We start from the raw sequence: 27,865 nt of genomic DNA on the forward strand, positions 1-27,865 counted from the left end.
TGTTATCTCCCAAATGTGTTCTCTCTAGTCTGTGCATCTCACTAGAGATCCAGACCCACAGACACAACTTCCAGCTGGATATGTTCTCCAGATGGCTTGTTGCAGCCATCTGAAATTTTCCAAGTCCAAAACTCCACCACCAACCCCAACCTGCCTCTCCTACTGTGTTCTGTAGTTCCATAAATGGCACCACCATCCTCAAGTTCAAAACTTGCTGGTCATCCCAGAAGAGGCTGGGACATTTCCTTCATCCCCACAAGCTAATCCTTTGCCACTTCTGACCCCTAAACATCCATCCATTGGGAGTATATGCAGGAGACTTGAGGCGGGTATCCCAGAAGGCATGTGGCACCCCTCTGTCAGCACCTTAAACTACCTTACTCTTTGTCATACTCCAGTGGTTCTTAAAGAGTAGTCCCTGGGTTAGCATCACCAACAACATCTCAGAACTTGCTAGAAATCATAATTCTTGGACCCCACCTCAGACCTCCTAAATCAGTAACTCTGGGGGTGGAACCCAGCAATCTGTGTTTTAGTGTCCTTAAGGTGACTCAGAAGCACACGAAAGTTTGAGAACCTCTGTCTGGGTGGTTCCCTCTAACTGGTCTGAGTTTATTCATCTCTTCTGATCCAATTCCAACTCCAGCAACAAGAGTGACTGGACCATGTTACTTCCCTACTGAAAACTCTCCTGGGAAATGGCCCATCTTCTGGCCCATCTTCAGGAAAAAAAGTTCAAACACTGTAACTAGCTTTCCAGACCCTTTGCAGTTGTGATTAACTTTCCTTTCCTGTTTCATGAACTACTTCACAAGATTAAAGGAGAAACAGAAAATGTGCCCAGCACCGTGCTTCATGCATGGCAGGCAGGTGGTCAATGAATGCTTATTAAATACTGTAAGTGATAAATGAATCAGTGGATGACTTTATGAATTCCTCAATCTATTAAGATCCTTTAGGAAGGCTCTATGTGAACATGACCCTGGCTAGCTAGATGTAGAACCCAGGTATAATCTGAGGAGATCGTGTGATAAATGAGTGATTTTGCTTACGGCTACTGGGGAGAGGAATGTTTTCCTCCATGGTCTTTTGCTGCTTTGGGGCCCCCCAAAATTTCAGAGTCCCATGGTTTCAGACTCAGGGTCCTTCTCTTTCAGGGCCAAGGGACTCCTCATTTTCTGAGGCATGAAGGTGGGGATTTCTGGTTGCCTGCTTTCTGGGACACAAGCACACAGGTGGAGGCACAGGGGTGCACATGAAGACACCCCTGGGAACATGAGGCACACAACATGCACAGAGACATTCATGGGAAACACAGGTGCACATAGGAACATAGGACATACATTGACACATAGGTGTGCATGCTCAAACATACATGGACTCCCACTTGGCATACTTGGCATATTGCTCTTTTCCCTCTCTTTTCAAAAAGTGAGCTTGTTGGCTGGGCGCAGTGGCTCATGCCTGTAATCCTAGCACTCTGGGAGGCCAAGGCAGGAGGATCACTGGAGGTCAGGAGTTCAAGACCAGCCTGAGTAAGAGCGAGACCCTGTCTCTACCAAAAATAGAAAAATTAGCCAGGCGTGGTGGGATGTGTCTGTAGTCCTAGCTACTCGGGAGGACTCACTGAGCTGAGGTAGGAGGCTCACTTGAGCCCAGGAGTTTGAAGTTGCAGTGAGCTACGATGATGCCCCTGCACTCTACCTGGGGCGACAGAGCAAGACTCTGTCTCAAAAAAAAAAAAAAAATAGTGAGCTTGCATTTGGACTTATGTTAAGAAAAAACTCAGGTCTGCCTCCTTTATTGTTGACACAGCCACCCTCCTCCTCCCAGCCTTTGACAACATCCTGCTCTGAGCCTGGCTGAGTGTTTGCAGGTGGAGAAATGTGGCACAAGGAGATGCCAAGGTGCCACCTTGTGGTTAGATCTCATAACTGCAGCTCAGGTCTCCCTTTTCCCCTCAGTTGAATTAACAAGGAGCAAGCGCGGTCCCAGCCCTGCCTCCTCCCCATGCGGGAGCCCAGAACTCTCTGGCCACATCTCATTAAAATACAGAACTCAGTCTGCCTGGTATTACGGAGCTTTGCAGGGTTCAAAACCCCTCCTGCAGGAGGAAGAGCACCTTGACAGCATGGACCATGAGTGGTTATCACTTGCTTTGGGCCCCTTCCCTTCCCTTTTCACTTCCCCAGATGATCTCAGTGACTCCCATGGTTTTAAGGACCCTCTATGCTGACAACTCCCAGATCTGTCAGTTGCCCAGACCTCTCTCTGAACCTCAGACCACAGAAAGTAACTACCCTTGGATATTTGCAAGCAGCACAAATTCACTATTCCTAGAACTGAGCTTGTATTTTCCACACCTGTTTTTCTCCCAGTGCTCACCATGACAGTGAATGGCCCCATTATACACTCCAGGGCTTAGATCGGGAACCTGGGGGTCATCCTGGGCTCTTTCTCCCCTTTCCTTTATCCCTCTTCACTTCCCATTAATCGCCAAGTCCTATTAACTAACTCCTACCTGTATCTTCCCCATCTTCATTGCCACTGGCTGAGTACAGACTTATCGCCTCCTCCCTAAGCTCCCTGTCATCCCTCTTGCAGCCCCATCATCTCCCCCAGATGCAAACTGAATCACATTCAATCTACTCAGAAGTCTGCAGTCTGATCTCTCAGTGTGACCCCCTATCTAAGCCTCTGAGCACAGCACACTAGCAGGATCTGGTCCATGCCTACTGGTCCAGCCTCATTTTTCACCATTTACCACTTCACACTCTGCACTGTGGCAATAATAAAGCATTGGCAGTTCTCGTGCTTGTATGTCTGTTCCTCTGCTTGTCTGCCTGGCAATCCCCCTCACCCTCAGGTCTCAGAGCAAATAGTTGGTGTGTTTTCCCAGACTTATTCAGCCAGGCTAAGGGACTCTCACCCTCCAGCTTCACTTTGTTTGGACCTTCATAGAAGCTATTGCTTACAAGTCTAAGTCGCCTCGTGTGTCTCCCCCCTAGATTTTAAGCTGCTTTGAGTGCAGGGTCTATGTCTTTTCATATTTACCCTGGAGAACCCATGGTAAGAGGGCCTTCAGTACATCTGGTAAATAAGTATCCCTCTCTGTCTATGCATAGCCAACCACAGGCAGGCATAGGACATGCTCAGTGGATGCTTGTAGGTCTGAGGGCTTAGGTGGAGGAGTCTGCAGAGGGTGTGGGCCTGGGGCTGGTCTGGGTCCAACCTGACAGCTTTGGCTCAGGCCTGGTGAGGCAGTGGGTGCTTGGCTCATTTCCTGCTGAGGCTCTCAGGCCCCTCCCCTTCTTGCTTGGCATAGAACAGAGGTCAACAGCTGGTAATCTGGGAGTTACAGTTGGCCTGCATGTTTCGCTGAGTTAGTATTTAATTAAGAAAAATGGTTACCAACATTCAAAAGTTGGGTTTCACATTAAAAAGTATTTCTGACTTCCTTAAAAAATTCTAGGATGTAGCAGTGCTACCTGGCAACTCCATGCATGGGGGGGGGCGGGGGAGACACAGTGCTTTGTTTGCACCCAAGAACACCAGAGCCCCCACCGGGCCTGGCCACATTAATATCTGAGTTTGGCAACCTGCTGTACCGATGAAAGGTGTGGGCTGGGGAGTTGACGGCCTGTGTGGAGTCCTGGCTCTGGCACCTACTCACTGCAACAAGTATCCATGACTAAGTTTCTTCATCTGTAAAATCGGGCTTATAGTGCCTTCTTCATAGGATTCTTGGGAGGGCGGAATGAGGTAACGCTTGTGAAGTGTGCTTAGCAGGGCGTGTGTTCACCAAATGGTAGTCATGAGCTGACGGGACTGGAAGGGAGAACAAGTGCGGGGCAGATCACGCAGGAGGCTTCTCGTCACCAATGAACATTTATTGAGTGTCCACATGTGCACAGCTTTGAACTTGGCGATTACAGAACGCACTGGGGGAAGGGGGGAGGGAAGCAAGGGATCAGGTGTGGGGGGAGTACCCCTGGGAAAGGTAGTCCCTGCTGGAGCCGCCAGTCGCGTCTCTCTGCAGAGAGGATTCATAGCAGGGGTGGGAGTTAAAGCCAGGCACCACGGTGGTAGTGGGGTGCAATCACCAGGGAAACATGCGGATTTTAGGGAAGTGTCCCTCCTGTTCCTGGCTCCAGCCAGGCCAGGTGGCACCAGGGTGACAGGGATCAGATGCTCAGGTGCCCAAGCAAGGATAAGGACAGTCAAAATAAATACCCCCCCCAACCCCTATTGTCACTCTGCTGCAACACGACACAAAGGCTTAGAGACCCAGGCCCAAGGACTCCTGGGTCCCCTCAAAGAAGTTTTGGTGGAAGGAGGTTTCCCCAGCCCCCACCAGGCCTGTCTGCCCCTGGCTGCCCTGGAAGGATGGGGGCAGTTCAGACCCTGGGTCACTGAAGTTGATAGGAAGAACTGCGATGTCAATGGCCTGAGCCTGCTCTCTGCCCAAGGGGACCAAGGGCAAGAGCTAAAGGGCCAATTTGAAGGATGTGGACCTGGGAGGCCAGAGGGGGCACCACAGCCTACGGGAGCCCACGCCCTGGCCGGCAGGGCACATGGGCCAAGGCAGTCAGTTCCTGCCAGCCCTGTCCTACCCTGGGGCCTCCCTCCTGTGGGGGAGCCAGACATTGGGCACAATGACACTTAGTGCCCCCCTCCCTGGGGGCTGCTCCAACCTTCCCCGGCCTGGCGGGGACAACCACGTTGATTTCCAAGCCAATCCCTGCCCCCAAGGGGGCCTGGGGGACGGAACGCAGTTCCTTACGCTTGAGGGGTGGGCACTTACGCCCTTGTCCTCGGAAAAGCCAGAAAGCTGGGGTGTTTCGGGGGGAAGTCTAGGGAGGGGGGTCCAGATGGGGGCTTCAGGGAAGATGCCTCCTCCCTCCTTCCCTCGCTGCCCGCCCCTGGGTCTGTCCCCAGTGGACACCCCTCAGGGCTCTGACAGGCACTGCTCCAAGGCGGCCATGCGGTAGTGGCTGGCCGTCTCCTCGCCCGCTTGCAGCCTCATGGCCTCCCGGCACAGCCGGTTGGCCCGCGCCAACTCCACCAGGACACCCTGATAGGCGGCCACCATCTCGGGCTTGACGGAATTGGGGCTGACGCTGCTTAGCAGCTGGAGCAGCTCCTGCGGCCAGCGGGAGCGCAGGGCAGCGGGGGCCAGCCAGGGCAGGAGTGGCACGCAGCCTGTGAAGGCCTGCATGCCCAGGAACCAGAGCTCCTGCAGGTCGGCCCAGATGCCCTCGTAGTCAGGGGACAGGGCCAGCACTGCCTGGTCTGAGCCAGGTGTGGCCCGCGCCACGTGGGACTGCGATAGGAAGAGGATGGCAGCTGCGAAGAACCCTCGGGATGCTGGTGTTCCCTGCAGAGCTGGAAGGCACGGAGGGAACGGGGCATGAACCGGATGGGCTGGCTGCCGCGCCAGACCCTCACTTTCCCCTTCTGCGTGGACACACTGGGGCTGAAGCGTGGCCTGGGCTCAAACCCCACCTTTGACACTTACTTACTGTGTGACCTTGGATAATTAACTTTTTTGGGGTCTCAGTTTCTTCATTTGTAAAATGGGGCCAAAAGTGTCAATCTTAGAAATTTGTTGTGAGAATCAAAAGCAGTAATCTTGGTACATTCAACCACCAAGACCCCTGGTATGGGAGAGGGTGTGAGCACATGGTCAGGTAGGGGAGACAGCCCTGCCCGGGGTTGTTACGGTGCTGCCCTGGGCAGCTGCAGGGCCCTGCGCTCTTCCACAGGCTAAGGAGGTTGCACCAGTTTGATTCTTGGGCCCAAAGAGGGTGCCAAAGGGGAACGTGAGCAAGTGACCTGGCTTCTGCTTACCTGCCACGCAGGGGTTCACCCCAACACTGCAGGTGCACTCCAGTAGGCTGTTAGCCTAACCTGGTGGCATTTGTGGGTGAGTCAGCACTGGGACTGTGACAGTGGGGGCTGTGCAGATGCAGGCTGGGACTGAGAGTGCAGAGGGAGTTCTTGGTCCACAGGGACATGCTCCCCTTCCCACTGCTAGGTACCCTGCTGGGATCCCCACACAGGGAACAGAGAGGCAGCTGAGGGACGGGCACGTTACACCCTGTTCCCAGGCATCTGTTCAGCTCCTCCAACCTGACAGATGGGGCAGAGGGAACAGGCAGGGACAGAGGGACCCAAGCAGACACCCACGGCCAAAGTGGGAGACACAGAGGGCTGCCAGGGGCTGGAGAGGGTACCCCTCCCCCTGCTTACAGCCAGGGTGAGGCAGCGTTCGGGGGAAGGTGTGCACAGAGGGGCACGGAGTGCTGATGCCTGTCACTGAGGGAGGTGAAGTGTTGAGCAGAGAAAAACATCAATGGAGAGAAGTCAGGTTTCTGACTCAAGGCTGGGGGTGGCTCCACCTTGAAAACACAGGATTCAGATTTCTTGGGCTGCCAGGAATCCCAGGTGCCTATGCCTGTGCCTCTGAGCAGGTCTGTACTTAACACCCACCAGACCTTGCCTTAAAAGTCTTCAGAAGAAAGAGAATGTTATCATTTTGGGAAGAAAGGTGGGAGTGGAGATGTACTGCAAAGATTTCCTCTCGATTAGAAAATTGTGCAAAACCATTTTCTGAAAATGGTAACTTTTGCCAAGGATACAGCAGGTCCACCCAGGTCTTTCACCCTCACCCATGAGTACTGGGTCCCCAGGGCTTACCTGGAGAGGTGCTGAGGAGCCGGGCCATGAGCAGGCCCAGGGTGGCCACATTGGCAGCCAGAAGCAGCCTTCCCTGCTGCTGCACTAGTGCGGGCAGCGACGTCATGAGGGTGTTCATGAGAGACGTGAAGCAGGCATCACGCCTGGGGAGGAAAGGGAGGGAGAGATGGAGGCAGGTGGGCAGTTAGTAGAGCCAGGCCAAGCCCTTCAGAAAACCTGGGATCCGGAGCTCCCAGCTTCACCTGGCCAGGGTTTGGCAAAAAATTAGGCACAGGGTGAAGAGTTAACTTTGGACCCCAACCACGGCATCTGGAGAGCAGAAACGGTTATGGCTGGAGCAGGTAGACATGCTGACGTAGTACCTGGGGGTTCCAGACACACCACATCCTTGTGGGGGGCTGGCTTTGTCTACTCTGAGACCCTTTCACTCTAATGCTAACAGAAACCCACGAACACAGGGAAGTAGGAGATTGAGAGTCAAGGCAATTGGGTGCCCCCTTTCCCTCCTCTGGCCTCCCCGCCAACCTCTCCCGAGCCCCTCACTTGATCAGCCCTGGTGCGGTGACCACAAGGTTGAGGAAGATGTGGCAGCAGGTCTGCAGGCCGATCTCCACGCTGTCGGGCAGCACTGAGGTGTCATGGCCAGGGGATGTGAGCTCCCACTGCTGCAGGAAATACTTGCACAGGAGCGAGGGGGCCCCTTCCTTGATCAGGATCTCCCGGGGCCCATCTTCGACAGTCAGGTGGCACCAGCCGGGCAGAAGGAGCCTGGGGGTGTGGAAGGGACACACGTGTGTGGGGTTGGGAGAGACGAAGGTGCACAGATTCCCTTTTGAGGTCACCCTGCCTAACAGAAAGGACAGGTGGGGAAAAGGACCCGTCTCCTAGGTATCACAGAAAAAGTACCAGCTTGAGAGCCACACAGACCCAGCACCAAACTTGGGCTCTGCCATGTACTGTGACTCTGGGCAAGTTGCTTTAACCTCTGTGAGCCTCAGTTTCCTCATCTTTAAAATGTGGATGAGACTTATGTCAGATTTGCTGTGTGGACCAAATGAGATCGTTTTGGTACAGGGTATAGCAAAATACCTGGCTTGTAGTAGATGCTCAGTAAGTATAAGTTCTCTTTTAATTGAAAACTCTGGGGTTGGCAAGTGACATTTGGCAGCTGAGGAGTCCTGTGGAAACAAGCCCCCAAAAACAAACAGAAATAACCCTGAGGGAAATCTCATGGTCCAACCAGGAAGCCTGGCACAGCCCAGTTTTGGAGGAAGGGGTGTCCACGTGTTATACTGTTCTTGAGAATGGTCTATGGGACAGACTGTAACTACAAACTCACCGGAGAGCATCTCCTGGCCAGGTGGGCCCTGGGGTGGTGGGGGAGATGGCCAGGGTGGCCACCTGCTGGGAAAGGTCATTGGCCTCCTCTGCTTCCTCGTAGAGGGTCTTGGCATAGCGGACGAGGAAGGGCAGCAGCTGGCACACCTCCTTACGCAAGGATGAGGTCTCCTCGGCCAGCCAGGCACCCAGGATCCGCACCGAGGCAAACACAAAGGGCTCCTTCTGCTTCTCCGGCCCCACCTGTTGCCACAGGACCCCCTTGAGATGGAGCAGGGCCAGAGACCCTTCCCTGCCTGGCCAGCCTGCCAGCCAGCCTAGGAATAGCACAGCTAGAAGGGAATTCTGCCCTGTGAGCCCTTTAAAGACAGGCAAGAAGCCATATTCTACCTGTGTACCCAGCACCTGGCACAAGGTAGGGACATATCCAACAAAGGCCTGGTACAGAGCAGGCCAGGCTCTCAGTGCAGCCTAGAGAACTGGATCTTGGACATGCCCCTGCACTCGTTGCATCCCCCTGTCTCCTTGCCTCTAAAGTATCTCAAGCCTAGGGGAAACTCACAGTAAACACTCCATCTACAGCAGCTCTGACCTGGGGTGGGAGGGAAGGCTCTGGTTTGGGCTAATTCAGAGAAGAAGACAAGAGCTTAGCATGGTGCGTGGGATATATGGCTGGTGAGTTCAGTGGCTGGAGCAGACCACTAAAGAGACCAGAGTCATGACGGAATCCCTGTGGAACAGGATAGCTGGATTCTCAGATGGGGAGGGACGAGGGGACATAGTGAAGGAAGTCAGATGGATTTAGCTGGACATCTGCGGAGGCCAGAAACTAGGCAGCCAGCCCTGCTCCTTTTCCCTGCACCGTTACAAGTTTGGCTGTGTGTGTGTGTGTACGCATGTAAAACAATGCTACAGAGTAAGCGGAACAGACTGCTTCAATTTTGTGAGTGTGTGTTGGGGAGAGATGTGTGGCGTGTAGTGTATGTGTATTGGGGAGCATCGTGTGAGTGGGAGGTTACTGTGTTGTGTGTGCGTGTGTACTGTGGTGTGAGTGCACATATGGTGTGTGGTTCTGGTGCTTGTGTGGAGGATCAGGGAGGGAGGGAGAGGGAGGGAGGCTCCCCCGCACACTACTCCCTGGTGTGCTTGCTACAGTATCAGCGAGTGTACATGCGGCTTTGTCTCTCCCCATTACGCCCCTTTCCCTTGCCTTCCGGCCCCTGCACTGGCACCCCCAACCCTGGGCTCCCTCTGTGGGTCACTACAGCCTTACCTGCAGCAGGTAGTGGATGACAGCCCCGATGGCCTCCTTCATGACGCTCACGAGCTGCACCTTCTGTGGCTCCTTAAGCAGTGACTGCTCACAGCGGGTGCACTCCTGGATCCCCAACTCCATGAGGGCATAGCAGGCGGTCACCACATCCTCTTTCACTTCCGTGCCTGTCTCTTCCAGTGCCAGCCGCACCTCCACGCACGCCAGATTCACCAGCAGGGCCAGGAACTTGCTCCCGGAGCTGCCCGCGGGGATCCAGTCGGAGCCGCAGGCGTGCGCCAGGCGGGCTGCCAGCTTCAGTGCAGGGTTGCGCTGCCAGGAGCTCAGCTTGCTCCCCAGGATGCGTGCCAGCCCAGCCTGCAGATCCCGGAGGCATTCGGGGGGCACGGTTGTTGGGGGCAGAAAGAGGGGCAGCAGCTGGCAGAGCTCAAACTTGCTGGCATCCTCGGCTTTCTGGAAATCCTCGCTGAGGCCTCGCAACACAGCCAGCAGGTCGGGCTCTGCCTCCTTCCAGCACTGTGTCTCGGCAGCAGCCAGCAGCCCCACCAGGAGTGCCAGAGCCTGGTCAAAACCATAGCCATGCCCCAGGTATGCCTGACACAGGGCAGACACGGTGCCACCAGCAATGAGGTGCCGGGGCCCTCGGGGTGTGCCTGCTACAGCCGTCAGGCACTGGTAGGCATCATCAATCATGGAGCGGCGGGCAGCATCGTCCGGGTCCCCCCGGGCTGTGAGGAAGGTGCTAAGGATGGGAATCTTGTTCAGAACCTGGGGATGGGCGGCCAGTTCAGGGTCACTGCAGAAGCAGGCCAGTAGGGCCACACCCAGGGCACGGAGAACGTGGTCAGGGCAGCCATCTGGCGCCTCCTTGGTGGTCAAGAGACGATTGGGGAAGGTGAAGCCAACGGCATCGAAGATCCGCCGCCGAGTTTTGGCATCTATGTCACCTGCTTTGACTGCCTTGGTCACCTATAGGGGGTATGTGCTATCAGCAGGATGAAAGGAAGAAGTGGCAAAGACTGTTCCTTCCCTGCACCCCGGGGCATTGAGGACTAGCAGGATTAGGTTATGCAACTTGACTCACTCTGTGGTCATTTCATCTAGCAACTTCCTTCTCCTTGGAGACAGATAGGTGTGACCTTTGGGATCCCTCTCATCTGCTGTCCTGGGAAAGGGACATCTAGTCCTCCTCAACTACTCATTTGGGCATTTCATCACCTGGCCAGTTAGGAAGTTCTTCCTGATGTCTAATCTAGATGCCCACAACCTGGGTTGGAAGGGGCTTAGCACTCAATGTTTAAAATCCCTCAAGGATTTACATCCTTCCCTAATTGCTCCCTCCAGAGAAGTCCCTGATCCATTTCTGCCACCTTCTCAGGGGAAATGGCTCCTGTGTCTCGCCGCTCTGCCTGTCAAAACATTTCCCCTTACATTTCACCTAAACACCTCCTCTGCTGCAGTGTGAGCCTTTGACTCCAGAGCCTTCTCCCTGTTGCCATGGCAAACAAGCAGCGGCTGTACTCCCTCCTCCCTTCACCCCCCACACACCAACCCCCCCCTTCCTAGCACTGCAGCTCCTGCTCTGCTGTCCCCAGCTTGGGTTCCTCCAACAGGGCTAAGCCCTGAACCAGCTCCCTTACCTTAATCTATCTACTGCCATCCTGGCCATCCCTAAGACCCCTCCCCAGCCACTTCCAGTCCTGTTACTCTCTCCAGGCCCAGAACAATCATCCCCAGCCCTCAAGTACTCTGCACTAGTTACTACCTGCTGCTGTTACCCTATGAGTCAGCTCCCATCTGCTCTGGGACGCCCAGAAAGCAGACCTAGGCAGCCTCCACCAAGGCTTCTAGTGCCACAGCCTTATTTACCCTTGTTCTAAGGGGAGCAAAAAAGAGCACAAAGGTAGGAGTCTTGGGTCTTCTTTGGTGCCTTCAGAGATGCCAGCAAAACCTACTTAACCTTGGGGACTCGCTGACCCCATTCCTTGGGGGCCCAACCACCCAGACCTTCCCACCTCTCAATTTCCAACCAGTTCCTTACTAGCAGCAGGGCTGCAAACTGCTCGCTGTCATTCTTGGCCTCACGGAGGGCTCCCAGGTAGCGCTCCAGGGTGGGGTTTCGGCTCTCTGCCTGGTTCAGAGCTGGTTCACAATCCGAGGCCATGATGCCCGCCTTGCCCAACTGTGAACACAAGAGGGACTGAGCATCGCTCTGCAGAGGAGGAACGGGGGTGGGGTGGGGGTGAGACTGGAGGATGGAGGGAGTGGGGGAGGGATTAGTACAGAGGGAGAGGAGGAGAGGACTTGGAGAGGGGGAGCTCCTCAGGACTGACTTCCCTTGGGGGAGCCCCTTTAAGGGCCTGGACCTGCAAATCCTTAGGGATGAAAAAGGGACCCTGGTCCAAGGTCACCTCCAGAAAGCGGGAAAGGACCATGCACCCTGCTGTTCAGCTGGACAGCTCTCCTCACCAATCTCCTGGGGGTGGGAGGGGGCTGGCTTCACTGCTTGGCTGTCCCCCTAGCACCAGAGTCCAGGTTTTATCTTCCTCCACCAAGGCACAGAGGGAGTGAGTGGTGAGGACAGACAGGGAGGAATGGAGACATATAGGGATGAAGTTCGATTATCCGGACTCAGGCTGACATAGGGGAAAAGGACATCCTAGGCTTCCTTTCCCCTCCCTTCTTCAGAGGCAGGCGATGAGCTTTAGCAGAAGTGAGAATACAAGGTGCTCAGAAGGGAAGGCTTGGAGGCCCCTCTGGGGACCCCAACCCTCCAGCCAGGGCTCTCAGTCGCCCCCGCAGGCTCCTTGCCTCCTCTCCCTTCCCTCCCTAAGGCAGAGGCTGCAGCAGCAACAGCAACAGCAGCAACATCAGCAGCAGCAGCAGCAGCAGCAGCAGCAGCAGCAGCAGCAGCAGCAAAATTAACCCTTTGCGTTCCCTCTCCTCGCTCTCCCCGTCCCGCTACCAGCCTGTGGATGCCAGCAGAGGCTGGAGAAGCAAGAAGGGGTCCCGGAGAGTTCCCAGGACACGGAGAATCCAAAAGCCGGATAATCGAAGCGGGGCTGCTGAGATGGGGAGATGAGAAGGGAAGGAGGGTTCCTGGCGGTCACCACCTGTCCCACCGCAGCCAGGTCACAACACGACATTGATGAAGTCACGACAGGGCGGCGATGAGATCACACTTCACGATGGCGCGGTGATGTCACGGAGAGATCACGGCAAAATCACAACATGGGAGACAGCCCCCAAAGATGACAGGGCAAATTAAAAAAAAAAGATATATATTGAAAAGGGTTGTGACAAAATGGAGTCTCGACAGGGTGCGATGATGTCGCGATATGGCACGATGGAGTCGCGATAGGGTCCCCGGGGTGTGTCGGCATCGATCAGCGACGGCTCGGAGAGGCCCCGGCTGGGATGCAGGGGAGGGCCTGAAGGGGGCTGAGCTCACCAGGCTGCGGCCCCGAGCGGCGAAGTCTTCTCCGAGCGAGCGCGATGCTCCGGGAGCCTGAAGCCGCTGCTCACGCCGCGTTGCCCACTCCGTGCTCCAGGCTACTGCAGCTCCACCCCCACCCCCGCAACGCTCTCGGCCAATCCGCGGCCGCTTCACTCCAGGCTCTGGCCAATGGCATGTCTGGGCGCTAAGCCGTAGGGGTTGCTGCCGTTGCCGCCATCTTGCTTGTGGGTAATGCCAGAGTCTGGGGCCTGGGGCTCGTGCAAAGGAGGCAAGGTGCAGATTGCCTCTGGAGAGCGCGAAGCGAGAGGCTGGGGGCCCAGATCTTTTCGCTTGTGCGTAGTTCTACCCACCCAGCACTGCCCCTCCTCCCCCTCGGGCTCGCAGCTGGAATTGCGCTTCCGGGGGGAGGGGCGGGAGGTCTTGGTTAGCAAGAGAGTGTATTTCCGGGTTGAGCCTCGGGAGGTGGGAGGAGGCGGCGTTTCCGGCCGCTGTCGCTGTCCTGGGAGGCTGAGGCGAGAGGTAGCTGTCCGGGTGGGGAACCCGCACTACCTTCTTCCCCTTCCTCCTCCTCCGGGTGAAGGGAGCGAAGGTTGGGGCCCCTGAGCCCATGGACCAGGAGGAGGCGGAGGCCGCCGAGAGCCGGGGCCTTGCTATGTGGCCCTGAGCCCCGGTAGGTGGCCGGGGGCAGCTGGCTGCCAGGCCGAGGACCATGAACTCAGGGGAGGGGCAGGCGGGATTCGGGGTGCGCTGGCCGGGTGTCGGGACCCGGAGGTGGCGCTCCTGGCCGGCCAGGGCAGCCAGGCTCTTCTGGCCTTGCAGGTGCGCAGCTTGGGTCCCAGGCTGGACTCTGCTGCTTTCGGCCCGGGCCTGGTAGTGCAGCTCCCTCCATCCCCTGACAGGCGGACAGACTGGGCTTGGGGGCGCTGTCGTCCTTCCACCCTTGACCTCTGCAGCTTCGCCCTTAGCTGCTGTCTCTGGTGTTTGGTCTCCTCACCAATATGTTAATAGAAAGCTGGTGCAGAATAAGGGGGGCGGGGTTTAGCACGATGTGTAAGTTATGATGTGAAACCTACCTCATTCAGGATTTTGAAAATTATGCCCCACACAGGGTCCCGTGGTGGCTGCAGTGAGCACAAAGGTGAAGTGAAGGAAGTCAAAATAGAAAACAACAGGCGGAATTCAAGAAAGCTTTGCATTCTCTCATCTCATGGTGGTTGTGCCCAACAGACAACAGTTGCAGTTAGTGAAGAGCATTAGCCACTCTCCTCGTGCTTTCTTGTGTGAGCAACAGACAGAAAACTAGGAACAAATTGGAAAGACGACCTCCCAGAACAATCTGTTCATTTTTCCAGCTATTTGGAAAACAATGTCTGCAAATATAAGCAAAGCTATTCATGGCAGTCTGTTCTGTAACTTTCCCAAATATCTGAGACTTTTTTAAAAAGAGCTTTATTCTTGATTACTCATACCAGCTGAATAGGCTGTTTCAGTCGTGCTCTGTGGTTGTTCAAACATATCTTATCGCTGTGTACATAAATGGAGTTCCACGTATGTAGCTGACAGACTGAACTATGATACATCCCCCATCAACCTGAAGTATTAAGTAAACATTACCCCCTGCTCTGTCTGAACAGCTGCTGTAACAGAGTGCTTTTATTTTGGGTGTACTTGTAACGCCCTAAATGCCAGAACTATTGCAAGCTTTTCTAAATTTTCATTTGTCAAGTATTGTGGGGGTGTGTGTTCTCTCCCTGGGTTGTTACCCTTTGATTCCACAACAAACTGTTTGGCTCCTGGTGATGTGTTGTTCCTGCCTCTGGTCAGCAAGCCTTTAACTGGACCCTAGCAGTGATTTGTGCTCTTGGGCGATTGTAGGTTTCAGAAGAATGACCGGTTGGGAGTTCAAATGAAAGTAATTCTGCTGCTCTATAATGCAGGGTTTGTAACACATTGCACTTCTAATCAGCTTGCTAGTCTAACAGTGTTTATTACTCCTGTTTTCAAAACCTATTCATTTCTTTTCTGCTTCTCCCACCCACCTATAAGGCTATTAATGACAGGTGTTGAGTCACCTTGAGTTTTAAATCCGTTTGTGGTAGGCAGAAATGTATTGGGTAAGATTCACACACACACACACCACACGCATGCATACTTACCCATTCCATCTTGGGAGGCTAGAGAAGTTGCTGGATATACTTTCTAACTTAGGCTGCGTTTCATAATCTCTTGAACATGTCTCTGGCCCACACACCTCTTTTCTGTCCCCTGCTCCCATAAATACAATACACAACAGCTAGAAATAGTAGTGGATGGAAGTGAATGAGAAAGATGAAGTCTTTCAGATGCTTATGGCATAGTGAAAGCCTTTTTTTTTTTTTGGGTGGGCTGCACCTCACATTTTTAGCTGTGTGTGCGTCTGTCTGTTTTCTGGCATTAGTCAGCATTGATATCCAACCCAGGCAGTGCGGATCTCCCTGTATGTTGGCTGGGGATGGGGGTTAGGGGTTGTCAGCTTGTATCATATGCCAGATGTGGTGCGTAGTTAGGACAGAAGATTTTTGAGTTGCTTCTTCAGAATTCAATTAACCCTCATAATGTTGCCAAGATTTATATAATAATTTATACAATATAGCAAAGTTGTATAAGAGGGGAGAAACACGGAAAATCTGTTTTTCTGCTGAAAGGGACCTAAATCATACAGCCTCTAGGTTCTAGGGTAGCCAGCACAGTGCAGGGATGGGGGGTGGTTAACATTGAGGTGTAAGTTGAATAGATTTTTAAGGTAATAGTGGTGAGTGGGGACAGTAGCAAACTGGAGAGTTGCATGTGCTGCCTAAAGACAATCGTATTAAAAATTTTTTAAACACTGGGCCAGACATAACCCTCAGGTTAGTTTACTTCTGAAGGTCCAACCTCTTGTCATAGATAAGAAAGTATGTTTGGTCAAAGTCATAAAGCTGTCAGTAGCAGAACTTTAACTTAAACTCAGATCTTATTTTCAGGCTAATACTCTTTCCATTCTATCACACAGATGATTTACTCTTAGATTAGAAAATAATGGACTCTAAAGTGTTTCAGTTTTTAAGGATTCGTTTCATATCCATCCCTTGCCATGTTGTTATCCTGATAATTATAGGCTATGTCAAAGCTCAGATTTAAAATTTATAGGCAGGAATAAGCAGTAAAAGACAGACTTGAAATTTCTCTTTCCCCTAATCTGTCAAATTCTCTAGCATTCCACATTTCCAGGAATCAATTATTAATTACTTGGCGTACAATTTCTTCTCTTTTTGTCTTTCTAGTGTACTGGTTCCGCCTGTCTGGAAGGCCATGGAGAAGAGGCTGGGAGTCATGCCAAGTCCTGCTTCCTGGATTTTATCAGGATATTGGCAGACATCTGTGAAGTGGTTGAGAAGCCTGTACCTGTTTTATACTTGCTTTTGCTTCAGTGCTCTGTGGTTGTCAACAGGTACCATTTTCTTTATAGATTTAAGATTATAAAAAAGGGCACCCTGTGTGAGTCCCTCAGTTCATTTTAAGGGGTATTGGGAGGCAGGAAAGCAATCTGCTAATTGACAGAAATGGTCATTCTTTTGGTGGATTCTCAGTCTGTTGTGTTTATTTGTTTTTTTTTTTTTGAGACAGAGTCTCGCTTTGTTGCCTGGGCTAGAGTGAGTGCCATGGCGTCAGCCTAGCTCACAGCAACCTCAAACTCCTGGGCTTCAGCGATCCTACTGCCTCAGCCTCCCCAGTAGCTGGGACTATAGGCATGTGCCACCATGCCCAGCTAATTTTTTTCTATATATATGTTTTAGTTGGCCAGATAATTTCTTTCTATTTTTAGTAGAGACGGGGTCTCGCTCTTGCTGAGGCTGGTCTTGAACTCCTGACCTCGAGTGATCCACCTGCCTCGGCCTCCCAGAGTGCTAGGATTACAGGTGTGAGCCACCGTGCCCAGCCTGTTTTTTTTTTGGAACCCAAATTTAAATTGGATTCTTTCTTATAAGGGAGAATTGGCATGATCATTTTGAGATTTGACAAAACTGTATTGAAAACAAAAAGGTTTCAAAGGTAGACAGATTGGAGTCCTGGAGCTGGATGTTTCCACTTAAGGACTATAAAACCTTGGGCAAGTTACTTAGTGTCTTTGAGAAAGGATAATATCTACCTCATAGTTTGATTTGAGGGATATTGTAATTAAAGCATGTAGTACAGCACTCTGAACATAGATGCTTAGTAAATGATACTTTGATTCCGTTCCTTTCCTAAGGGAATCTACACTTACAGGGAAACTGTGTGCCTTGCCTTTTCCATAGAAAGGGTCTATGTTGGTAGATTTTACAGTATGCATTTCTCCTGGAGATTATTGCACCAGGGTAAAGCCTCTTGCCAGGAATCAGTACCAACAAGGACAAATTTCAAAGGAGAATACCCTTTCTTTCTGTCTTTTTTCTTTCAGTTCGTTTGTTAACATTGTTCCTTCCAAAGTATGGAGTGTGAGAAAACAGCAGTTTGAGAAAGACTTTTGAGTATGCAGCCATTCTGGGCAGTGACCAAAGCCTTCTGTAGAGACTGCTGTCTGGGATAACTAATTAGCCTTTTGCTCCTATAATTACAAAGATTTTTGTTGCTTTCTTATAGGAATTGGTGTTCATAATCTTGAGACCCAAGTAATTACTGAATTTAGCAATTTCAGTAACATCAACTTTGGGGTTTTTGTTTCTTGCAGTGGCAGTTGATGATTGCATAATTATAGTGGTGGAAATCACAGTTGACAGAAAGCTGACCTAAATATTTTTACCCTAGATGATGCTTTGCTGGGACAGCAGACCATCAGGCCAACACTTTATGTAAGATCATTTGAATTACATAAATAATTGTTTTAGCACCGTCAGAGTAGAAAAAAATCACATTTTTTTTTTTTTTTTTTGAGACAGACTTACTCTGTCGCCCGGGCTAGAGTGCAGTGGTGTCATCATAGCTCACTGCAACCTCAGCCTCCTGGGCTCAAGTGAAACTCCTGCCTCAGCCTCCTGAGTAGCTGGGACTACAGGTGCACACCACCATGCCCCACTAATTTTTTCTATTTTTAGTAGAGGACGAGGTGTTGCTCTTGCTCAGGCTGGTCTCAAACTCCTGAGCTCAAGCAGTCTTCCCACCTCGGCCTCCCAGAGTGCTAGGATTACAGGCATGGGCCACCGTGCCTGGCTGGAAAATCACATTTTTTGAAGTGTACCTGCCACATACCAAATTCCTGATTGTAAACATTACATACTTTATTTAATCTTCATGATAATCTTAAAACAGATCATTTTATTCTCATCATATAGATAAGGAATTTAAGGCCCAGAGGGGCAAAATGACTTGACCAAGGTCACACAGCAAGAACATGACAGGATTCATGTCAGGATTCTAAACCCAGGTTTATCCACTCTAGAGCTCATATTTTTTGTCTTCTGTTACCCTGTGTTCCCTGCATAAGTGATCTTTTGGAGGACCAAAGAAAAATTTTTTTTTTTTACCCAGAAGCATGATAAGCAGCTTATTATTTGAGGGATTCAAAGTACAGGGGATGAAGAAGCAATTCCAAGTTTTTCTGTATTTTCCAGTCTAGCACTTGGTTAAACATAGCATTTTGGGCTTATTGGGCAAGTCTTTAGTACCCCTTGAGCTTGGTGCTTAAATGCAGCATCCCAGTGAACAAATCGAGTATAAAAGTGCAAAGGTGTTATTGTTAGGAGTGGTTCTGGTGGGGATTAGATTGTACCAGTTCCATTTTAGAAAAGTTTGGTGCTTTAACTGTGGAAATTAAAGATCGAGAGCCAGGTGTGCTCCAACTGAGGGGACATGTAAACACATGACAGACATATTTGTTACATATTTTGATTTATTGGAGCTCTTTCACATCCAGTTTTTAAAAAATACAATATCCTGGTAGAGAAATAAAAGGCATAGAGAGTGCCATAAATAAGAAATTAAAATGAATGTCTTTAAGATGTTCATTCTCATTACCAACCAAAGAACTCCAGATTAAAATGAGAAATCCTTTTTAATCTATCATATTGATGAAGATTAAAGTAAAAATATCTTGTGCTGCCAAGGGGTGATGTGGTTGCCCTGATACAGTGCTGGGAAGTTTGAACAGAGGACTTTTTGGCATAAATATCAAGAGCCCTGGAATGTTCATATCCTTTGACTTAATTCCCCTCTTAAGAGTGTATCTCAAGGGTACATTTAGAGAGTTGTGAAGAGGAGCACTCATCAACACTCATTTATTCTGTTCTGCAAACATTGTATAATCTGCCCAAAAAATAAGAGGATTGTGAAATTTTTGCATATTCACATAGTGGAATATTATCTAACCTTAAGATTCATATTTTAAAAGAATGAGTACAAGAATGAGTAAGATTCATATTTTAAAAGAATGAGTACATTGGAAATGCTTCTAATATTAAATGGTAAAAGCAAGATACACAACTGCCTATTCACTATGATGTCAATTTTGTGAAAAGAAAAAGAGTTATATAATAGAAAACATTCTGAAACAAGATATCTAACTGAATGTTAATGTAGTTTTTTTGAGCAGTGGCATTATTATCGCTATACTTTTTCTGTGTTTTCCAGATCTTTTTTTCCAGTGTATTTGTATAACTTTTTTTTATAAGGGGGAAAAACTCCTACCTGAAATAACAAAACAATAGCAGCAAAAACCTATTGGTGGTAGTCTGACTCAGTATTTATCTGTTCATGATTTTATTCAGTTTTTACCTGAGCTCTAAAGTTTTTCCCAGATAAAATGTATATTCTTGATTGTTTGCTGTTGTTATTTAGCTTATGGATTATATAGATTATTCCTAAAAAAAAAAACAACCAGCATAAGACAGCTCTCCAGTTATCCTCCGTTCCTGTTTACCGCTTAGTCATTTACCCCATCTTTGGTAGAGCCCCAGGTACCCACTGACTTGCACATAGTGGGCTTCTTTTTCATTTCTGCTTTTGGATTCAGTGCTGAAGCCCCACTGCTGGAAAGCAGTGATTACATTTTGTCTAATAAAAGATGCTCTGTTTTTTCCTTGTGGGCCATTGAATCACTGTTTTTCTATTTAAATTTACTGTTAAGTGGCTTGAAAAATAGCATTTTGGACCTAGAGGTTCTCTTCCGGAGACAAATGTGAAGTGACCCCAAGAATTTGGAAATTTCTACAATAGATTGTCAGCTTCTTCAAAGCAGGAATCTTGCCTCTTTTACTTATGCTAGGTATTTTAGCAGGTACCAAGGGCTTGGCACATAGTAGATACAGAATAAAAATATTTGTTGACTGAATAAACCAATGAATTAGTAAATAAGGGAATTGTCCTTTGAGAATTAAATTTTAAAATCAACACAACCTTGAGCCTATTAGGATCTAGAAAAAAAATCAGCACAATCAGAGCAGAGGTATGCAAAGATACCTTAAGGAGACACGGTGCCTTTGAGACCAAGAAGATTTGACTAAAACCATAACAAATATATAAACATATCTAAAGAAGGACTGTGTACATTGAAGAGTTATATATGCTTGTTTGTGGGGGATGTGAGGACTTACCTGGCCCTGGACACCTCAAACAAGGAGAATTGTTGAGGCTAATGTAGGCTTAAAGCTAACAATTGGCTGTGAAAACTTCTACTGATGTTCACCTCCTTCTGGAAAGGAGATTACATAGTTAATAAGTATTTTGAGTACAGAGAAAAATCATTCAAGTCAGAACTATTTTTTGAGAACTTACTAGGGATCTGGTTCTAGACTAGGCACTAGGATAATAAAGATGAATACAACACAATCCCTGCCCTGGAAGAACTTCCAGTTTAATTGGGGAAATAAATATTTGAACACTATGATGTAGCAAGTGAAAAGATAGAGGGATGCAATGCATATAGTGCTGTTGGAACCAGAGAAGAAGGATTTGGTCTGAGGTGAAGGGGGAGATCCCAAGAATTCTTTGCAGAGAAGCTGTTGCCTGAACATAGTTTTGAAGGTTGAATTTGAAGGATACAAAGGGTTTTCCCAGGTAATGGAAATGCAAGAGTAAAGCTACAAAAGTGTGAAACAGCTTGATATAAAGAAGAAACTCTACAAGCAGTTTAGCCGTGCTAGAGTGTGAAGAGCAAAGCTGGAATGGCAGCTCCTGAAGAGGTGGATGGTGGCCAGGTCACAAAGGGTCTCGTATGCTATGCTAAGAAACTTTAGTTTTCGTGTTTTTAGGCAGGTGGTCTGTAAACTTTCTTCATTATGTACTCTAATCCATAAAAAAAATTGGGGCTGTATGCCAATATACATATTTATTTATACATTATGACAAGTAACATTGTACTAGTTAATGTCTTATATATGAGATGCCAAAAACAAAATTGTAAGGGGATTAACTAAAACAGTTTAAAGGGATCAACTCAAAAACAAATATGAAGAGTTCTAATATTTTCTTTTCATGCTCCAGTGATTTGTTTTGTATACCTGTTATAGGCAAACACTCTATAATACTTTAGTGCCGGTATTAAATATAAAACTGTGGCTGGGCGCAGTGGCTCACACCTGTAATCCTAGCCCTTTGGGAGGCTGAGGCAGGAGGATCACTTGAGCCCAGGAGTTGGAGACCAACCTGAGCAACATAGCGAGACCTTGTCTCTACAAAAAATTTTTTAAAGATTAGCTGGGTGTGGTGGCAATGGTGCCTGTGTCCCAGCTACTTGGGAGGCTGAGGTAGGTCTACGATTGGTTGAACCCAGGAGTTTGAGGTTCCAGTGACCTATGGTCATGCCACTGCACTCTAGCCCAGGTGACAGAGCAAGACCCTATATCAAAAAACAAAACAAAACAAACTGTATTAATAATACTGTAATACTGGTACCTTTCGAGGTCATTTTTGCTGGAGTATAGAATGATAATGGTAGAGAGGGGAGGAGGATGGAAAGGGGAGGTCAGGGCTAGAGGTAAGAGTATTCATTAGGAAGCTAATGAAATAGTCCAGGAGAAAGTTGATGAGGCTTTGTCCTCAAGGAACCTGTCTCACTGAAGAGAGTAATTTCATTCACTACAAACCAGTAGATATAGTCCTAGGTAGATGGGTAGAATTTGGGTGAGTAAGTGATTAGAGGAGATTATTTTTTAAATTGCCGTATGCCACTATCTAATTCTGGAACTTTTTCCTCCCCGCAGAAAGAAGCCCTGTACTCATTAATAGTCACTCCCTATCGCACACTACCCCAGCTCCTAGAAACCACTAATCTACTTTCTAACTCTGTGGATTTGCCTATTCTGGACATTTCATGTAAATGGAATCATAGGTGGCCTTTTGTGTCTGGCTTATTTCACTTAGCATAATGTTTTCAAGGTTCACCCATGTTGTAGCAGGTATCAGTACTTCATTTCTTTTTATGGTTGAATAATATTCTGTTTTATGTTTATTTATTAGTTGATGGACATTGGGTTGTGTCTACTTTTTAGTTATGATAATGCTTCTCTGAACATTTGTGTACACGTCTTTTGGATCATATGGTAACTCTTGGTTTAACTTTTTGAGAAACTGTTTTCTATAGCAGCTGCACCATTTTACATTCCCGCCAGCGATGTCTGAAAGTTCCAGTTTTTCCACATCCTTGCCCACACTCTTTATTGTCTGTTTTTTTGATTATAGTAGAGAAGGTTATTGAAGGTTAGAAAAATCAAGAAAGGCTTCATGGAGGAAATGGAACTTGGCTTGGGCCTAATACATATCCAGTTTGCAGATAGACAAATTGACACAGTAAGAGACACAATGCCTTTGAGACCAACAAGGACTAGGGTATAGATTTCTTAGTTTATTCATTTGTTCACTTTTTAAATTACATACTCATTCAACAAATACTCACTGAGGTAGCCACTGTTCTTTGTGTGAGATTTCTATCCACTTCCCTGATTTGATCTTTGTAGTCAGTGAAGCTTTCTGAAAGAGCAGACCACATTTATTGTTTTATTCTCCTACCTCTATCCTCTTCTGAATCCAGTGAGGTCTGGCTTCTGCCCAAACCTTGGCTTTTGCCAAGACAACCAGTGATCTTCCTGGTCAGTCACCTCTACTTTTTACGTTACTTAATATCTCTGCTGCATTTGACACCTTTGACTGCTTTCTTCAGACCCTTCCCTCACTTGCCTTGAGTTACACCATGCTTTGCTTTGTTCTTCTTCGAGTTGATGCACTGCACTTTCTAATTATTTTTTCCTCACTCCCTTTTCAGCTTGTCCCTTAAATGTTTTATTCTTCAGAGTTCTGTTTCAACCCTCTCTTGTCCCACTCTTGCGTGTTCTCCCTCGGCAAGCTCATTCATTCCCACAGTTGCAACCTGTGTGCCCACTACTCCCAAGTCTAAAACTGTTCCTGAGCTCCAGACCACGTAGCCACCGGTATGTTACACCTCTCCAACTGGATGTCTCACAGCTACCTCTAACTTAATATACCAAAACAACCTGTGATCTTTTAGCCTTCTTTCTCCTATTTTATTCTGTATAACCGTGAAAAGACCACCTCTACCCATATTCTGAGATAGAAATCCCTGAGTCATTCTCTACTCCTTTCTCTCCCCACATCCAAATCGCTGTTCATCTATTGTTTCTGTGTAGAGGGCTCCATTCTTCTGCATGTGTCATTGCTGTTCTGCTGATGTATTCTGATTCAGGTAAACATAAGCTCCTTTCCCAGGCTTTCCCTGAGACCCCTGGTCTGCACTCCTTCTTTAATGTTTTCATAATGTCTACACATCTCTCTCTGATTCCACCATGTTGTACTGTGTGGTTTTAGGCTTTGTGGGGAGAGGTTCAGGGTAGGTCTTGCTCCAGAATGTGGTCCTTCTGAGGTGAGGCCTTTCTGGTGTCTCTGCTGGTATGGGGGTTAATGTGATTTCTTCCCTCTGGCAGGGCCAGAGTTACAACACGCTCCTACCTCCTACCCCTGGCATGCTTGACCTCTAGTAAGTTTGTTTCCCTCTCAACCCTGTGGCATCTACCATCTAATAAACATCATGTGGCCTTGCTCTGTGTCTTTACAGTCCCTCCTCAGCCACCGACTGGTAGGGCACCCTCCCACTGAACTTCTTGGGCCCCCTTTCTTTACAGCTCCTTGCTCTCCCAATATCTCACCCCTCAGATTCTAGCCAAACTCAGATCTCTGCTTCTTGGGTTCATTGAGACCTTCTGTTCTGTATGGGTGCCAGCTTTCTATGCCATGATTGGGAAATTTTCCCTTAACAGAAAGCCGGGTAATTATGGGGCACACTTCAGGTTTTCCTTCTCTCCGGGTTGCACCCTTGCCCTGCCTATTATCTCCTAACTAAAAACAGTTGTCTTGTCCAGTTTTATATTTGTTTGTGACAGGATGGTAAGTCTGGTACCAGTTACTCCCTTATGGCTTAGAGCAGACGTCTGCTGTGATTATTTGTTTGTGTGTCTGTCTGCTCCACAAAACTGTCTTACTCATAGTTACATCCCTAGCATCTAGCACATAGTAGGATAGCAGTGAAAGTTTGTTGGATTAACCTAAAGATAATGCTGGAAATAGCACCACTTTGGAATATACATGTTAGGGAGAATCATTCTTTGCTGCCTTATCATTCAATCTCAGCCCATTAAGTGGACACTTCCAGGAGGGAACAATATTTGGGAGGTAATTTTTGCTCTTTTCTCTACCCTTTCTTTCACTCACTCCATGAATGGCAGAGTGATTTTTATGACTGATGAGATTGGAAAAGAATCCCATTGTATGGAATGGCCAGTCTTCAGGGTTTGCATGTGTTCTCTCCCTGCCATACTCTAGCTGTCTGTCCATGCCAGGACAGCCTGCATTTGTCCAGTTGGGTAAGTTTAATTCAGTATAGGAAAGTATAAGGCCATTTGTGATCACATATCTCAGCCATGTTCTTCAGTCTCCCTTATCGCTTAACTATGAAGATGATATTTTGATTTCTATCTACCCCTAACTGCCATGTTTTATATTATAATTAGTCCCAAACTTGGGGTGAGAGAGATTAATTATCACTCTCAACCCCCACCCCCCCCACAGGGACTGCAGATGGGACAGAGACAGTTCCTTCCTGCTTTAGCAAGAGTTGTCTTCACCACTCGTTGCCATTCTTTTTTTGTTCTCATATAGCTGACGGTATTCATGAACCCAAGTGTCCCCGGCAGATAGAAGGCACCTGTTGATCTTAGCCTCACTTTCTTCCTTTGCCCTTACCCTTTGGTTGTACTTTGAGGAATGTAGCCCCTCTTGTACCAGTCAGACCAAGTGGTATCTTTTTCCTTTAAGAGAATGATGTATTTTGAACATGCTTTGGTCTTACCTTAGGGGAAAAGCATTTTCAGGAGACTTTTTAGGTAGCATTGTATCCTTGCTCTTCATGTATTTGCTGGGCACCTAATTTGAAGCAGATGACTAATGGAATATATCTTACAGCAATGAGCCTTCAACAGGAACTTTCTCCTGCCGAACTGTCCTATATTCTTAACTACATTGCAGTATGGGAATGTAATAAATTATTAATCCTAAATCTGTCTCTTCAGATTGTAGGATAATGACTTGAGTACATGGCAGCTGGAGAAAGGTAGCGTTTTCTGGTCGTTAGGGCAAACCATGCAAGCTTTTTGATTCTAGAATTCAGCTAGCATTGAGCAAGTCTGTGGGATCCTGTTATATCACAATTTAATTGACATAAGTAAGACCAATCAGAATTTGCTAAAGTTAGCCCTTCTTTCAATGAATTAAATAATTGTCTCTTACTTAAATACTTCAATGAAAGATAATCATCTTAAGTCCTTCTTTCCATCTTAGAAAACTGTAATTTTGGTGGGTTCTTTTTGCCTTTTAGAAAAACTATGCAAATATAAACTCATTTCCTACTTGTGTGACAAAGTGAAGAGGGATAAGAAAATGGCATAATTGGGCAGTAAATCCAATTCAATTTAAAAACTGACTTAGATCGACTCTCCTCAGGAATTCCTCAGGGAGGAAATAATAAAACAGCAGAGAAGTTTATAAAAACAAGATAACAATTACAGGGCCAAAGCATAGCCTTTTGGCTTATTTTGGAGATTTTATAAAAATCTCAGTAATTGGAACACCTTCTAATTCAAGGAAGCCATTGTGTGGAAAGGGCAGGAACATAGTCACAAACTATGTGTGTGGTTAGTGTTTGGACCCCTATTTTCAGATGAGTAGCATTGAAGAGTTTGGGTCCAAATGGATAGCTTGTGATTTGAGAACCTGCCTTTTGAAATGACTTTCTGATCCTTCATCCAAGAGTTTTCATAAGAAAAACCAGTCCATATGGTTAAGATCTTGTAGCCACTTTTGATTCCAGACAGTACTGGATAAGTTTCAGAGACAAGTTAGTTGTAAGAATTGGTCTTGACCACCTGCCTTTTCATCAGCTGAGCTGGAGGTAGGAGACAGAGTGGCCAAGAGCCTGGACTCAGGAGTCAGACAGGTCTGAATCCTGGTTTTATTATGTACTGAGTGGTGTTACTGAAACCCACCTTTCATCAGGGTTCTTCATCTATAAAATGGGCATGACAGTACCTCTCATGGGATTGTTGTGAGGATTAAATATTCGTGCAAAAGGCTTAGCTTACTCCTACGTGCATAAATAAAATTCAGCAAATGAAGCAATAGTTATTATAATATAATAACATAAAGTTAAATTTGGCTAAACATTTTTCTAACTCCAGGATGACTCAGCAGACAGCAGGTTTGCATTCTCTGCTGGCTTCTTAACCTCTGTCCCATGGGATCTCAGTGCCCACATTATTGAGTATAATATTATTGAATATTATACTCAATAATGTGGGCACCTGGTCTTTCTGCATTGCCAGGGAGAGTAGGCCTCCATTCATATAGCTTACAGGCCTGAGGTTGATTGAAGCCCATGACAGAGTGAACTGTATCGTGCATTTTTCATGATCGTAATATGCCACCAAGGAGCTTGATGAGCCACTGTCTCCTCCTCCGGCTAAGGAGATGTGTCCACTGGAAGAGGACTCTGTTCTGCTGCATGACACCACCTCGTCCTCTGCCCTGGTTAACTTCCCACGCTTAGCAAGGCCTTGTGCTAGGTCCGGTTGGCTCTGTCTTTTGGTCAGAACAGTGTTTTGATTGGGGCTGATTGAATAGCATGTTTGAATTTTCTGTCAGAGGTAGCTTGCAGAGTTAGTCCTGCCCTTCCTTCCTTTAAAATATGTTTATTGGATGCTTACTATACTAGGCATTAGAAATACCATGCCGAACAAGACAGATGTGGTTCCTGCCTTCATGGAGCTTGCAATCTGTTGATACCTTTGCCGTTCTTAGCTAACAAATTCTCTTTGAGAGGGATGATTTTACTGGTATCAAAATTACCTTCAAACAGTGTGAGGCCTTCCAGGGTCCCAAGGTAATACAATGACGACAGAGACCCAGTCTTCCTTGTGGAATCCTAAGAAGGAAGGAGACTAGGCAATTTGATTTCTCAAGCTGGTCTCAATAGAGTAACCTTATGCTAAGAATTATGTAGGTGAAGCCGTTGTCCACAAAATGGTATGTCTCCAGCTTTCCTTTTAATTCAGCCCACTCTCACATTTAATAATCCACATCCCAGAACAAGCAGTGAGGGTGGTTATCTGGGGCTGTGGAGAGAGTGCTATAGCTGCAGCCTTTGCCCCTTATTTGAGAGTGTATATCCTCTGGTGATTTCATGGGTGTTAGGTACACCCAGCCAGTCAGCACTTGAAAGACTTTTCTACATCAGAATGCTCCTATTCATTTGGCATCAGGTTTGTTAGGACCTCAGGTGAACAATTCTAATGCTTAGCATCAGGCAAGCACCAAATTACACAAATCCTGCACTTCCCTGGTCAATCACAAAAGGAAACTATAAAATACCTTAAGATAAGGAGTTATGAATTTCCCTGAATGGTGAGTTAACCCTCACAGATGCTGTCCAAGGAGAAACAAAAGCAGAGAGGAATGCCAGCCAAAGCCTATCTGGAACTCTACCCGCTGCAGACTCTGCCCCTAAAGCTGGGTGCACAATATATTTCACTCCAATTCCCCTTTTT

At 48.0% G+C, this 27,865-nt stretch overlaps 2 protein-coding genes across 4 annotated transcripts in view; one reads left to right on the forward strand and one right to left on the reverse strand.

Moving 5' to 3' along the window:
• Window positions 1–3,869: 3,869 nt before the first annotated feature.
• Window positions 3,870–12,884, reverse strand: NCDN (neurochondrin). The gene is made up of 8 exons (XM_045548287.1): window positions 12,762–12,884; window positions 12,424–12,491; window positions 11,352–11,492; window positions 9,311–10,279; window positions 8,039–8,280; window positions 7,243–7,467; window positions 6,700–6,842; window positions 3,870–5,385 (listed from the first exon to the last, which is right to left on the reverse strand). The coding sequence occupies exons 2-8, from the start codon at window positions 12,454–12,456 to the stop codon at window positions 4,949–4,951; spliced, it is 2,190 nt and encodes a 729-aa protein (XP_045404243.1). The 5' UTR covers window positions 12,457–12,491; window positions 12,762–12,884; the 3' UTR covers window positions 3,870–4,948.
• A 327-nt stretch (window positions 12,885–13,211) lies between these two features.
• KIAA0319L (KIAA0319 like) overlaps window positions 13,212–27,865 on the forward strand; it is a 95,636-nt gene continuing 80,982 nt past the window's right edge. Inside the window, exons 1-2 of one of the 3 annotated variants that reach the window (XM_045548288.1) lie at window positions 13,212–13,437; window positions 16,070–16,236. In XM_045548288.1, the coding sequence (XP_045404244.1) occupies window positions 16,098–16,236 (139 nt within the window). In that variant the 5' untranslated portion in view covers window positions 13,212–13,437; window positions 16,070–16,097. Of the gene's footprint in view, window positions 13,438–14,026; window positions 14,048–16,069; window positions 16,237–27,865 lie in introns of those variants that run through there. The other 2 variants (XM_045548289.1, XM_045548291.1) reach the window with 2 other exon arrangements.

Source organism: Lemur catta, chromosome 3 (assembly GCF_020740605.2).
Source record: "Lemur catta isolate mLemCat1 chromosome 3, mLemCat1.pri, whole genome shotgun sequence".
Lineage (NCBI taxonomy): Eukaryota > Metazoa > Chordata > Mammalia > Primates > Lemuridae > Lemur > Lemur catta.